Source organism: Nothobranchius furzeri, chromosome 10, assembly GCF_043380555.1.
Source record: "Nothobranchius furzeri strain GRZ-AD chromosome 10, NfurGRZ-RIMD1, whole genome shotgun sequence".
Classification (NCBI taxonomy): domain Eukaryota; kingdom Metazoa; phylum Chordata; class Actinopteri; order Cyprinodontiformes; family Nothobranchiidae; genus Nothobranchius; species Nothobranchius furzeri.
Window position 1 is genome coordinate 51541769 of NC_091750.1, and position 12962 is coordinate 51554730.

Here is a 12962-nt window from a genome sequence, read left to right on the forward strand (position 1 = left end):
GGATGTGGCTTGTTTATGCCATCTCCCATTAAGCCAAAAAGAAGGAAATCACGTTTGATATTGCTGTTTGATGACATTAATGAGGTTGTTCCTCTCCATTGCCAGAATGAAAGCCATAAAAACACAACGCTGCAGTTCTTGAACAATGCAGGGAGTAAAGATGCCACGAGGTCACACGTATAGACGTAATCTACATAGATATGAAAATGCACTAGCCTTTTATTTAGAAAATTACCAGACTTTTCACACAGAAACCATGTGTGATTTCCAAGCCCTATGTTAACTGCCTTAATTGATGTGTTCCAGAAGCAACTCGCAGCAACAATAGAACCCGATCCTATCTTTAGAGGAGCGGGGTGCCATTTCTGGGACGCGCCTAAAAATTGCCGAGTCTTGCTGGTTTGTTACGCCCCCATAGACTATAATGGGTTCTATTTGAAGCAGCTACGCTCCCTGCCGCTGATGCTTCCAGTGTGAAGTAGGGATGAAACAAGAATAAAAACACAAGGTCCAGGATTACCTGATTTCTAGTTTTGCTCTCTTTAGACAAACATGTTGGACAGCCAAAGCCAACTTCCTGCTGCAGTAGTTCTTTGAACTATGCAGCACACAAACACACACTCTCAATACTAAAGTTTCGTATTTTGTGACTACGTGACATTTTTCCATGTGGCCAGTATCCTTTAGTGACATGGAGCTGCATTCACACTCACATCTGAAAATGAATTGGCAGCACAGACTCATGCATAGCCTTGAAAATAGTCTTCTGCTGCCAGATCTGTTCAACGTTTCATGACCTTCTTATTCTAGCTTGAGTCATGCACAGTGTGTCTCATACCCAGGAACTTGTTCGCTGACCGGGTGCTTGGCAAAAATCTTCAGATAAAATAGGAAATCCTACACCATCTTTGCTCCGTGCATCTGCTCACCCTTCCTGCTCTGCCCTCTCTAAAATGATGACTGCCTCTTCTTTCCACTCCTCTCGCTCCTCCATCTTTATGCGGATGGCAGTGGAAAGGATCCCTGTTCTGAATGTGAATGAGCATGGTGCCCTTCCCTAGCAGATCACCAAGTAGCCCACTTAATGCAATTCAAATAACACAAATGGTCTTTTAGATTAAAATGTGCATTTTTCACCCTCCTGTTATGCTCAACATTAAACTCATGTGCAGACAAGTTGTTAGAGGAGAGAACTGTCTCACCATGTTCCTATTTCCTCAAGACACTCCCCAGGCAAAGGCCGGAGATCCTTCATTTTTATTGCCACAAGAGCAGCCATTTACCGCGCACTTTATTAAAAACCATATTTCAAAGGGGGCAAGGATGGAGGTGGGTGCAGCAGAGGAGATGGAGAGCAAAAAGGATATAACTGCATGTGCTGCAAGTTGCCGTTTGTGTATGTGTGTGCGTGAGAGTGGGGGAGTTGGGTGGATGGGATGCTGAGGCCGTGTCTGACACCTTGTCAAGTAGACAGGCCACCACAGACATGACACACTGCAGCTTCATCCCGTTTACTGCACTGAGGAAATGGAGAGGGACGGAAGACAGCTAGCGTTCTGGCCACTAGCTCGCTGAGGCGGAGAGAAATGCAGTTGAGATGGAGCTGCGTTAGGTCAAACAGTACCGTCCCGGGACAGCCTGAGCTGAACGTTCCTCCATAGGCAATTGAATTTCACCCGAGCAGTGGCTCATTACACCATGCGGCAGTCAGCCCACTGTCAGGCATCTGCTCTGGGACAAACGGAAAAGATTATTTTGGCCCTAAAATGTGTGTATCCCCCTTTTAGACCACTTCCCACTCCATATCCTTCTTAATGCATTTCAGTGTTTCCTCAAACCTTTAATTATCCGTTAATCCATGAAATATTTGATTGTGGTTAAACATCACATTTCAGTGCAAAATCAAAACTGTATAAATCATCTTCAATTTATTAATTAATTTATATATATATATATTTTAGATTAGCAGCTAGCTACACTACTTGTTGGGTAGGGACTCTAACTTTAGGGTTCTACAACCCCCCAAGGCGCTTCATAAAACAATCAGTAATCGCTTACTATATTTTTTCTGTAAATACTATTTTGTTTTCTTGCTAAAACATTTCAATAAATGTTGGATATTGTAACTTTTGATCTTAACATTTAGCAAACAAAAGCTTCATTTTTCCAGTAAGGAGAAAAAAATCTGCAAACTGACAAAATGCTTTATAGAGACAACCATGGCCTCTAAAAGATTCACTTAAATCATTTTAAGATACCCTGAGTTTTCTTCTGGAGCATTAATTAGTTTGGCATTTACAGTTTAGAATAAAATGTCTCCCTTCCATTTCCAGGAAATTTAGTTCTGATGTTCGTTCCCATCAAGCAAAACTGTTTATTAAATTTTCCAAAATACAAGAAGATTTATTTAAATTGACTGCTTATGGTAGTAAACCTTTAAATGAAACTAGATTTAATTCAAAACAGGACTTTATATTTCATTGTTGTTAGTGTGACTTGATTTGCTTTGCTGCAATTCCTAAATTCATGATAAAAGTCCTAACACTGATTGCTTGTGTGTTTCTGAAGGCAAGACTTTTATTGTGAAATATCTTCTTGCATAAAATAACAGTCGATAGGACTTAAAGGGTAATACATGAACCAAACCATGATCATGAGGCTGATTCATGTCCAATCTTACTGAGCTACTTTTCGAGCTTAATAGTTTTGGTTTCCCTTTTATATTTGCTGCCACATCACCTTAAAGAGCATTTCAAATAAGTCTGAGGCCATGTCGACCACCCTTATTTATATTTGCATAGCTGCATGCAGATGTAAAAATGATCAAGTTTTTTAGCAGAGTCCACATATTAGCATGCTAATGTTAGCATGTGCGCTCAGGGCCAAAAAGCCTGAATCTATTGTACTTTCTAAAACTGTAACAGTAACACAGAGCAGTTTCCTGCTCCTCTGCCCTACTGGTTGAAAGTGAAATTACAACTGTCGTAAACAATGCTGCTGCAACCTACTGTTGGGCTAGCCACAAAATCTAACACTAACACAAACCACAAGGTAAAAATATCCACATTGTTGGTCCAGTAGCAACAAAGCCAGGTCACCATCAGTTTGTGATTTTGTAGCCTCCTTTAGCTACCTAAAACTAGTGTAGGCTAGTGTTCTAGTGTTCACTTTAGTTTTAGCTCTTTGCTCTGCCTCCAAAACAGTATTCCATCACTTTTACCACTTGTGCTTTTTATTGACGATCGACAAACTGAAAAAAGTTTTCCCCTATAGGGCACCTAGCCGCTCCACAAAGCTGTTAAGTTCAGTATCTGGTCAGTAGAGTGTAAATGCAATGCAAAAATCACAGAGATCAATGATAAAGCTCTAGCTTTAGTGAAAATAGTCATAACTTTTCAGTGTTACTTTAATGGAACATATATAATTACCTGACATGATGAACTTAATTAAAAGAAACATAAAAATGGATTAATAGTTTGACAAATAAAGTAAAGATTTGTTATAAATCTGTCTTTTGGACATGTTGTCTCCATGTAAGACTATTTAGGATTGGGTCCTTTCACAGGGTGCGACTTCCTGAGCGGCGCTCATCCTCAGATAGTTTGTCTCTTCCAGAAGCTGAGAACTCAACTGAAACCAAAGTTGACTCCATTAAACAGAAAGGTGTGGTTTTAGAGTGGTGCTAAGTAGTGGAGGATTGCTGACAAGCCAGAAGACTAATAGGCCTTTCTTTCCATTACCGGTCGGTCCACCTGTTTCTGTGGCTCCGAAGCACCGGCTGCACCATCCCTCGCTCTTGCATTAAGTGCTCTGAGGACCAGGCGCCTGCATAGTGGTACTGAGAGGATGCATCTAATCCCTTTACCATTGATCCATACCTATTAAGGCGGAAGATGAACGTTTTATATCAGGAAACCATATACAAACAGACGGATGAGTGAGAATGCGGCAACGCAGTGGTGGAATGGAGCGAAGCTGTGCGTCTATCTTGTCAATAGATGCACAGCCCTGTGAAAAGGGTACATGCCAGCACCTCACTGTGAGGTTTTCTGCAGTAGGGGAGAAACAGCGCACCATCAGGGCGATACACCACTTGGCAACACAACACAGAGGGTTTCTTTAAACAAAAAGCTGAAAATCCGCCTCGCTGGTGAGTCGGGGAAGGTACATTTGGAGCCAGATGAAAGTGAGTGTTACGCTAAATGCACCAGTTCATAGTTTGGTTGGAAGCTCCACTCACCCAAAACGAGAAGGGGGGGTGGGGGGTGGGGGGTGGGGGGGGGGGACAAATTAATGGGGTCCTTATCAGTTAAGGCTAACAAAGGTTGACACGGCGGGGCATTGGCTGGTCACTGTGATAAACGCTTGTTATTGGCTTTCCCCTATGGAGCATTTAACTGGTGTGACCATTAAAGCTTATGTTGGGACCCTCTCTGACCTTGATGAGGGAAATCCTGTCACAAGCCCTTGCTGGATGAGTTAACAACAAAAAATACGCTCCATTCTTCACTAAATGTTCTCCAAAATCCTCTCATTTCAGCTTTTAGGCTAGTGTTTAATGTGAATTTATTTATCGCTTTTAGCATTCAGGCTGTGGTGCTTGCTTAAATTGAAGCGGGACACATAGTCTCTTGGCATTCCTTTTCTTTTTCTGACCCCAAAAGAGATTGCCTGATTCTGCCTATTGGTTTTTTCTTTGCAAAGCAGAAATGCATCTGGACTGATTGGGAAAAGGGTTGATGAGGAGTGGCCTCGGGGTCATTTACCAAGCAGTTAAAACAGATGAGTTTGGGGTTATGTATTAGGAAACCGTGTATAATCCTTGTACAGAGCCACTAATGTACAAGCAAGTACAATGTTTTTAAACCTAGTTTGTTATTAAGTTCAATATTTCCTAAAAGTATGTCTTTTGTCTCTTTTCTGAACTTCAGGTCCACTCACAAAAAAGCATGATGAGTCCACGTCGAACAGACCAAGGGATGAAGGTATTTGAATTGCATGTTTTTCTCACTTATTTCTCTGTTTGTTCAGATTTGATGGAGGATGCAGAGTTTGCATCTGTAATATTAATCATCGCTCTCAGTGCACATCACATTGTCTAATGTTCACTGTTTTCATCAGCAGATAAATCTGTCTTTCTCTTTCATAAGCACGGATTTAGATTACTAAAAGCTACCTACAAAATAGTTGTTCATCATTCCCCCCTCGTCACAACTCCCACTTTTGGGGACTCGCACGGGAAGCTAATTTACTTTCCTTTCTTGGTTGCTATGTGCCTGATCAACCGCACGCTGATGTTCTCGCCGCCCTGTGTGATGCTTCTCTCACAAATCGATATTCAGCCCTCTTTCACCTCCTTTTATTCTGCCTCTAAACTTCTTGTGAAATGGTCTGCTAAATTATTGTTCTACATGACATCATTCAACACTTTCTCTAATTTTTCAAGAACAGCAGAAGAATTATGCAGACTTTTGGTCTTGCTTTCCAAATCCATTTTAAACTAAATGTGTGCAGGAAGCATCTGTTCCAGTGCAACATGCACACTCTTTGAGCATTGCATGTCGTGACTGCTTGAGCACAACACATGTTTACATCTATGCTCAGAAACCCATTTCCTAAATTGCATGCAATGTTATTTAATTATTTTTGTTTTGCTTTCTGTATTTTGAGCTCTATTTTATGAGTATTGCTCTCTCTATCTTTAACTCTCCTGCATCTCTAATTGTTGAGCCTTATAAAAGAGACAAACAAGAAGACAGATCTAGCTAATCCATGTGTGGTGTGAAAACAGAAGGCTGGATTCATGTAGGACTGTGGAGAAAAGGGGGAATAATTGATAGAAAAGAGATGAAAGAAGAGGAAAAAGTTGAGCACCGGGGAGGGCAACAAAGGGGGACAGGTGAAAAACACACTCATAATAAAGACAAGTGCAGGATGAAATGACATTTATAGAGGTTTGGCAGTGAGAGAGACGTGGAGGAGTAGGAAGTGAATGGGTGGACGAGGAGGACACTGGTAGAGCCTGACATTTATGCCGACCACTGACGTATCCAGAAAGGATCACAAGGGCCAGGGTCCTATTTTAGATCCTATTTTAACAGCTGAATTTTGAATTGGACACCGGTGCTGGAACATTGTCGTAATGGCATCTTACTTGAAAGTCACTCGTAAGAAACTGCATCGCTCAGTTGTGAGGTTGGTTACAAAAGAAAGTGCTAATTCAAGCTTTTAAGTCTTTTACGCAGAAATCAATAGAAATTACCATAAGGGAATGAATGAGAGCGTAGCTGAGGAATGGAAAAGAACTAGGCATTTTTTAAAGGAGATAAGACATTACTACTGAGAATTGCTGATGGGGGGTGGGGGTGGGGGTGGGGGTGGGGGGGTGTTTATAAGGCAAGCAGGAAAGCCTGTAGGTCCTGGTCCTGGTCACAGGCCCTTATTCACCTCACTGTTTATGTTTTATGAATTTCTTAAAGCCAGCATCTCACTGAGCTGCAGCTGTTGGCAGCAAATTGCAAATGGGATCTTTGAGGGAGTTTACTAAATATATCCAAACGTTTTGCAAGGGTCCTCAATTTCCTTGCATGGGTCACAGGGCATCACTCTTACGAAGTGAACATGTCTGTAACACTTCTCAACTTTGTTTTCCATGACAGAAAGCGCAAAAAACGTGATTCAAATTCGGGAAGGTTTCGCAAACCTGATTGCAAAATAAAGACACAATAAAAACATTTTGTTACTAAATGTGAACAAGACATAACTCTTTCAGTTTGCAGCTCAGTGGCCTAGTGGTAGAGTGTCCGCCCTGAGACTGGAAGATCAGGGTTCGATTCCTGGTCGGGTCATACCAAAGGCTTTGAAAAAATGGGACCCAATGCCTCCCTGCTTGGCACTCAGCATTAAGGGGTTGGATTGGAGGGTTAAACCACCAAATAGTTCCCGAGCGCGGCTGTGTCTGCAGCTCACCGCTCCCCCAGGGGATGGGTCAAATGTGGAGAACAAATTTCGCACACACATCAGTGTGTGTGACAACTAATGGGACTTTAACTTTAACTTGCAGTTACATTGTATACTAATGTGACCTGGCTGCGCTTTGGGCTTCCTGACAGGGTTGCGGAAGGCGCTTTATAAATAAAGCTTTGATTGATTGATTGATTGATTGATTGATTGATTGATTGATTGATTGATTGATTGGCTGTACATTAAACTAAAGTGTCATACTTACCAGTGGGATAACGGTTCAAGCAAAGAGCAGCACTAATCTATTGAGACATAACCACGGTCTGCTTAGATCTTGTCCAAACGGTATATATCAACATGACTAATTTCCACAAAGTGCTTGGTATTTTCAAATGTACCAAATGAATAATGCAGCAATGCTTGTTGAGTCATTTGTGCTTTTAGTACATGCACGGCTTAATTACCTTCCTGTAATCCATCATGTGTTTCCTTCAACTAGTTTTCTGTTTGTACCTTTAGTGTTAACAGTTGTCTTGGTAATGTCCTTTCTGGAGCTCTGTCCTCTTGTTGCCATGCCATTTTCATATGATCAAAATCGCTTCTAGAACAAAACCCAAAACATGGCAGCAGACAAGACTGAAGCAAACTTTTGAGTGTTTTTGGTTGCCTTAGGGTTGAGTCGGATGCAATCACAGCTGGAACAGGGATGGGAAAAATTAATGTGCAAACTGCTTTTTGTTCGGTGCACTATGTACAATGATGGTAACCATTCTTATTGTGTTGCTGTGGATAGACACAACTAACCTTGCTGTTGGGGTGGTACAGGCCCACTCTGGGGTTGATGCAATAATGAATGTTTTAATTCTGTTTTTCATCACTGACATTATGGCCTGTCTCGTTATCATCAAACTAAAGGCTTTACTGTTATTACAAAAGGTATAAAAAAGACACAGCTCCCGTTTGGCTGTTGTTTGGCTAAGAATTATTATGTTTGAGACATCTTTCTTCATTTTAGACAATGATACGCCAATTATTCATTGTTATCCATACAAGACTGTGGATCATGTACGATGTTTCTGTCTTCTGTGAGAGATGTGGATGTGTAGATTTGTAGTTTTAGCAGTAAAGCAAACATAAATGTTCGACAATCTGCAACAACAGTTTCATAATTGTGTCAGTGCTACCTCAAACATCCGTCGGCTGCTACTTAATCACAACTCCAAACATTCAGTAACTGACAACCTTGTTTATTACATAAACTTTTAAAACTCTGGTTTACTTATCCAGTAGCAACTCTAAAGAAAAAAGAGAAAAGAAAACCTTTTAGGAGAATTCAAAGAGAAAAGTACGACAATTACCCTCCAGCAAGCATTTGGCTATAGTACACTCAAAAAGAACATAATCATTTATCCTTAAAAAAGTAGACTCCAGCCATTGCTCAGGTTCTCTTTCATTCTCTCTGGATTTCATTTGCATTCAGAGCACTGCTGTGAGCATGGCTGATGACGGCCGGTTATTACGTCACTCCTCTATACTGTCTTAGTGACGCCAGGATAATTGAACTTGCTTATATATCCTCTGGGAAATCAAGCGAGGCTCAGAATACACCAAAGAAGGGACGGAAAAGAGCGGCGCAGCAGAGTGTGTAGTTGAGCGTTTTATTTTCGAGCCTGTTTGTCTCATACATGTGATCTCCGGGAAGAAAAAAGAAAGAAAAAAGGCTGAGACAAACAAATACTGTGAACCGTCGTGTGTCACTTTGCCACTGTCGCATGTGCAACCGCGACTGAGTGACGCACCCAAGTGCATGTGTAACCTGAGATTCAGGTGGTGATGCAGACGGGTGTGCAAATACGTGAGTGGAATTTGTTACCACGGCAACAGGCATTCAGCGAGTCGGTGCAATGGAATGGCTGGTGCAGTTCTATTAGCGAGAAGCAGTTTCCATAGCGACTCAACATCACAGCTGTCTATGTAAGAGTGTGTGTGTGTGTGTCTTTGTATGAATACGGTGTGAATCCTGTGCGAGTTTGAATGTTCATTAGTGTGCCATGCAATGTGTCTCTTGTTTTTGTACTCTTACATTTTATTGGCTTTCATCCGTGGTATCACGTTTAGCTTTTCTGGCATATGTGTGTGTGTGTACCTCCCATCCACTCCTTCGCCCATCAGATTTCTCATGCTGCCCTATTTTCATCTCTTTCCTCTCTCTTCAGTATTTCACCCCCTCCTCCTCCCTATCTCTCTTTCTCTCCTCTTATCCCCCCACCCCCCACCCCCACCACCCTTTCCTTCGCTGAGTGCTGAAGCTCATCAGGGTAAACAGATGCTGTGGCTGTTATTTATGTTTCCACTTGGTCTGCCTTTCATACAAATTATCCACAGGGCCTGCACAGTGCAGACGTTCAGCCTAACTGGGGTGTACTGGCAGCTCTCTCAGCCTTATCCACGCTCAGACAATCAGAATGTACCACAGACGCGGTGAGAGAGGGTGATAGGGACATCAGTACGGGGGGGGTGGGCAGGCACAAGCTGACAAAGTGAAGCACCGCAACATACTGATGGGCTCAAAGACACCAGAAACAGAAAAGGCATAAGGACTGCCTGTGTTATTTGCTCCACGCATGATGGGGAATAACAGTTTGCAGCACAAGACAAGAAAAGAAGAAAAAAATTAAATCCACTAGATAGGTCCGTAGTTTATTTTGTTATCTTTCTTTACTTTTTGAATTTTTCGCTGGCAGAAGGGACTTTAAATGTGTCTTTGTATGAAAACTATTCTAGCTATATCTGGAGTTTGGAATAAATCAAGATGAAATCAAGATGTGTCTAGAATTGTGAAGCAGTTCTAATTAAATTTTTACGGATATGTAAAATGATCAATAAAAGCGTATTTACAAGCCCTTGTTTGTTTGTGTCACTGCAGATATTCGGGATCGTCGTAAAAAACCTGTGATGCTGTTCATCCATGGAGGATCCTACATGGAGGGTTCAGGGAACATGTTCGATGGGAGCGTCCTCGCTGCCTACGGAAACGTAATTGTTGTCACCATGAACTACCGGCTCGGCGTGCTCGGTAAGTTTGAGGCGTCTCGATTTCACCAAGCCTAAGATAAGAGGTGGGTCTAAAGTGAAACCCTGATATCCAAATGTGATGTATTAAAATTTAGAGATTAAAAAAATAGGCTTCTTTATTTTCTTAAAGAGTTTTGGTCAAAAAAAGGGAAAACTATGATGTACCTTTTTTTATCAAAAGCTCGGTACATAAAAAAGTCCATTTGCCTTAGTTTTATCCCAACAGGATCACCATGTCCCGAATGACTGAGAAACTTCACACGCATTTAAAAAGTGTAGTATTTATTTTTATTGAAAACATTCTCAAATTATTTTTTCCTTTAAAGAGAAAGTCACCCCAAATGAAATATTTTTGCTGATAAACTATATAAATGAATCCCAAATCATACTGTAGACACGCTTAGTCAATAATTTGGTACTTTAGTGCATCTTAGTTAAAATTGAAGTATTCTGCCTAAAACTGTCAGAACCCTCTTAAGGTAAAAATTCTGCACTACATTTGAATTTAAATCTGCCATTGCTATTGGCCTAGAGGTACCCTGTGACATTAGCTGGTACCATGTGATGTCACAATGCTGTTGTGAGCCTATGTGTGTGTGTGTGTATTTGTCAGCGGCTCCACCCTCTCAGTCTGCCAGGCAACGCCTCCTGGTGGCAAATTTTTCAAACAGGAAATGGGAGTGGAGTTAGACTCTGGTAGGGAGTGACTTGCTCTTTAAGCAATACATTTCTGCCGAAGTCAAATAATATTACACAGTGTGTAATTTTGCCTGCAAGAGCAGAGAAGATTTGTGGGGAAAAGTGAAGCCAGAGCTCATTAAAGGGTGAGCTACTCATTAATTACACACAAAACATATTTTATTCATTCATAAAGTTTAACCTCTTTAGACTTTTTTTTTTGCAAAATCATGTGGAACTTTTTCTGTCCTTAAAGCATCTAGATGGAGTATCAGGATTGTTACCTTCATCACAAACCTGCCACACCCAGTTCTGTACATCTATACTGCCCTCTAGTGGATAATCATCAGGTTGCAAGGGCCAATTTGGTTTCTTTATTACTGTTACGCTATTGCATTTGATTTGTAAATACACTAGGTTATTATAACATTGTTATAAGAACATTAGACAATACATGATCCGTTTTTATAGACTAGAAATTGGGGTGAGGTCCTGCCTCAAGTGGAGGAGTTTAAGTATCTCAGGGTATTGTTTTGAGTGAGGGAAAGAGGGAGAGGGAGATTGGTAGTAGGATTGGTGCTGTGTCTGCGTGTTGTACCGGTCTGTCATGGTGAATAGCCGGGAGGCGAAGCTCTTGATTTATCAGTCGATCTACGTTCCTACCCTCGCCTATGGTCATGAGCTTTAGGTAGTGACCGAAAGAACGAGATCGTGGATACAAGCGGCCAAAATGAGTTTTCTCAGCAGGGTGGCTGGGCTCTCCCTTAGAGATAGGGTGAGAAGCTCGGTCATCTGGGAGGGGCTCGGAGTAGACCCTCTGCTCCTCCACGTCAAGAGGAGCCAGTTGAGGTGGATCGGGCATCTGGTTAGAAAGTCTCCTGGATGCCTCCCTGGTGATGTTTTCCGGGTACGTCCAACCAGGAGGAGACCCAAAGGAAACGCTGGAGGGATTATGTTTCTCAGCTGGCCAGGGAACGCCTTTAGATTCCCTCAGAGGAGCTGGCCCAAGTGGCTGGGGAGAGCCTCTCCGCTTAAGCTGCTGCCACCTGCGACCCGACCCTGGATATATGGATGAAAATGGATGGATGGATATTATAACATGTCTATTTCATATTTCACACTTTAAATGATTAAGATGGGCAAATGTGGCCAAAACACCCCTTTCCAAACAATCATTGTCATTCTAGCATAAAGTAAAATTGTAAATGGCCTTTATTTATTTATGTAGCCTTTGTGGAGTTCTTCAAACCCCCAAGGCACTTTACAGCCCTTTACCCGTTCACACCCACATTCACACACAGGTGGCACAGTGAAGGAGCGAGGCTGCCATACACAGATGCCACCAGTCCCACTGACCACCATCAGCAGGTCACGCCCAAGGACACAGCAACACGACAGACTCATAGCTACACAAACCTGCAACCCTGCGCTTACGGGGCAGGCACTTAACTTCTCTTCTACCAACTGATTGGTCATTGCTGGCTTTTTGTATAACAGAACACAACATGGACCAACCTTTATTACTATTAATAAATGCCACAGATTAGCATATAATTAAAAACAACCAAAAGGTCACACCAAAGCATCTTAGCAGAAACCTTACCTTAGTAGTACGGTGTAACATTCTCAATCTTTTTGTGTTATTGTATCTTTCACTACGTAATTCACATTTTTTTTAATCTATTTTAGCCAATGCTTGGTTTCGTTGCGTTTATGCCAACATAAGAATGCACAAGAAAATATCACACAAAGCTGAACTCCAATCCGTTATAATTCTATATTTACCCTTGCAGATTTTTGGTTTACTTCAACGTCCCATTTTTAAGATTGTTGCTATGATTCAAACTTGTTTCGGTTTAATTATGCCACCGATCATGGATAGTGTAGCAGGAGACAGGACAGTGTTATCTGCCAGCAGCCAACAACAAATAGGTGTAGTCACTGTGTTCAATTGGGCTGAACATAATGGGACATTTTTGTTTGTCTTTTTAATTAAAATATGTATTAATATGCTCTCCATCAGAGAGAGAGGCACGAGGACCGGAACCACTTTACTCCTGAAACACCGCTGACAACTTAGCGCTTTAGGTGTATGTTCACCCAATTAAAAGTGATGTTTTTTTTGCTGTTGTGTTTAAAAATGTTTATGTTTATTTTTTCCATTCTTTTGGAGCTTTGCAATGGTTGTTTGGGCTGAGTTGTTTTGTGAGTGTGTGTGTGTGTGTGTGTGTGTGTGTGTGTGTGTG

General features: G+C 41.6%; 1 protein-coding gene across 2 annotated transcripts in view; it reads left to right on the top strand.

Moving 5' to 3' along the window:
• Positions 1–12962, top strand: part of nlgn2b (neuroligin 2b) — a 44637-nt gene that overhangs the window by 5384 nt on the left and 26291 nt on the right. For both annotated transcript variants that reach the window (XM_070555326.1, XM_070555327.1), the window contains exons 2-3: positions 4932–4985; positions 9890–10039. In XM_070555326.1, coding sequence (XP_070411427.1) covers positions 4932–4985; positions 9890–10039 — 204 coding nt within the window. The remainder of the gene's footprint in view (positions 1–4931; positions 4986–9889; positions 10040–12962) is intronic.